The following is a 2,070-nucleotide window of genomic DNA, read 5'->3' as shown; positions in this document are numbered from 1 at the left end:
GCGGGGCTGCCGTAGCTTAGCGCTTGAGGAAGCGTACTTCAGGTCACCGACCTTTCGTATTATACTCAGATCAAGTACGAGTTAGCGGATCGCAATCCGTTTACTCCAAGAGTAATTATTGCCTTACCCAAGGCTAATTAGCATTCCGTTTTTAATTCAAAACAATTTTTTATTTATTTTTATTTGCTTAATTTTAAATGTCTAGATTTATCAACATACGCTATATATATAATAACATCTAAAAACATGCATAACTACTGGCTACCGTATTCTTGTTGACACAACCCCTATTACCGGGTACATGTAACCATGTTACACTTGCAGTGTCAAACATTTTGAGTATGCTTGAATTGCGTTTCCTTACTGAAAGGATAGCGCAATATAAAAAACTACCTTTGTGCTCCGTTTTTTCAGCAGTGGAAGTGACTCCCGCACAAGACATAGCCGAATCTTGTGAGAAAGCTAAGAATGATCTCCACCCTTCTTTTGTTAAATTAAATTCCGTTGCAGCAATATCAATTTCATATGTATTGCCATATGTCGAATATCTCGACAGATGCTCGAACGTGATTAATCAACGAGCGAATGATTATCTTGGTTGAATGCTTGGCCCTGTGCAAGACACCTGTTCTGTCAGTATCCATTATGTGGCTTCACTGGCTAGGGATCAAATAAACACTAAAATCTGAGCTTTTGACTATGCGAAAGAATTCTCTATCCATGCTTAATGGGTATGCGAGACACTAATACAACAACTGCAAGACCAAAACAAGTTGTTTATTAACCAAGACACGACCAAAGACCTGGCCGGCTGCATATCCAATCAAATTTGCTATGTCGAAACGAGACGCCACAAAGCATCTCATCGAAAACTTTCGCTCCTTCTGCCAGCCTGATGACCTCATTAATACACAGTCTGATTCTATAATGTTATCAAGTCTTTCGTTCACTAACCCATAAAACCACCGCGATGATGTCTCTGCATCTTGGCTTCGTGAATCTGGCGGTATTGAAGTACTACTATTCATTCTGTACACTTCTGAAGCCTTTTTCTTTGCAAATTTCGTCCGGTTTTGGAACGATATGTCGGCATCAAAGCAAGCTCGTCACTTCGTGAGTTGGGACAGAGCCCGCAAAGCAGGGGCGCGTCGTATTTATATGTGCTGAGCTCAAATTGAATCGTTTCATCCACCTGCGATGATCTTTGAAGCTGATCTTTTTTTTGTGCGACCAGGTTCTTCTACACAGTCTGTTGTACCTTTGAAAAAATTATCATAGAAACATGCTAATGGTATCCTAAGCTGCTTAATCCTTCACACTTACGTTGTGACTTAGTATTCTATGAGCCAGACAGGGTACAAACCTAATGCTTCCTTTTTATATCTTCAATCAATGAAACAGCAGGTTCTCCGTACCTTATACATTTGGACACCGTCTCAGCATCAAACTTGAATCAATTTCCCGCTCTATCCACAAATTGATTTTGCGCATATATCACAAGCTTTCTCTGTCATGCATTTGCGCTACCTTACGCTCCTTGTGGCCAGTTCTGTGGCTGTTACTACCGTTGCTCAGATCGCGAAGAATGAGTTCATGTCTAATTCTACATTCGATCCCAATGAATCAATGACTCATGACCTTGACACTCCCGCGCCGCTTAATGAAGAGAAGAGTCTCGCTCCCATCAAGAAATTCTTTGGTTATGATGATAGACCTCCTTCTGAGTTTTACTTATTGCTTCAAGTCGCTCAGAAGGATACAAATGTAAAGAAGCGCTTGGGAGTGCTTAAGAAACAAAAAAGCTTAAAGGATGCTTATGCGTTGATCGATGTGGACGATAGCGAATTCCTTACAAATGACAATTGGAAGAAGTGGGCTCTTCTTGCTGCCAAGAAGAACAAGAAGATGGAGCCGGCTGGAGCTGTCGTAAAAGCGATGAATGAAGAGATGAACAACGAGCGCTTTGTTAGGATCTTGGTGAAAGGACTCGATAATCCAGATTCGAAACGAATCGCCCAGTTTTTAATAAACGCACAAATTCAGCAATGGCTTGAACTAAAGTGGATGCCG

The 2,070-nt window shown here is 41.1% G+C and overlaps 2 protein-coding genes across 2 annotated transcripts; one reads left to right on the top strand and one right to left on the bottom strand.

Moving 5' to 3' along the window:
• Window positions 1-529: 529 nt before the first annotated feature.
• Window positions 530-1,513, bottom strand: PHALS_15305 (uncharacterized protein). The gene has a single exon (XM_036407608.1). The coding sequence runs from the start codon at window positions 1,026-1,028 to the stop codon at window positions 744-746; it is 285 nt and encodes a 94-aa protein (XP_036263296.1). The 5' UTR covers window positions 1,029-1,513; the 3' UTR covers window positions 530-743.
• Window positions 1,513-2,026, top strand: PHALS_00904 (uncharacterized protein; the record flags this gene model as incomplete). Its single annotated transcript, XM_024730663.1, has 2 exons — window positions 1,513-1,926; window positions 1,985-2,026. The coding sequence occupies 2 exons, from the start codon at window positions 1,513-1,515 to the stop codon at window positions 2,024-2,026; spliced, it is 456 nt and encodes a 151-aa protein (XP_024580918.1).
• Between the last annotated feature and the right edge of the window lie 44 nt (window positions 2,027-2,070).

This window comes from Plasmopara halstedii (genome assembly GCF_900000015.1).
Source record: "Plasmopara halstedii genome assembly, contig: Scaffold_1211, whole genome shotgun sequence".
NCBI lineage: Eukaryota > Oomycota > Peronosporomycetes > Peronosporales > Peronosporaceae > Plasmopara > Plasmopara halstedii.
Note: the sequence above shows the minus strand (reverse complement) of the source record. Positions and strands in the feature narration are given on the sequence as shown.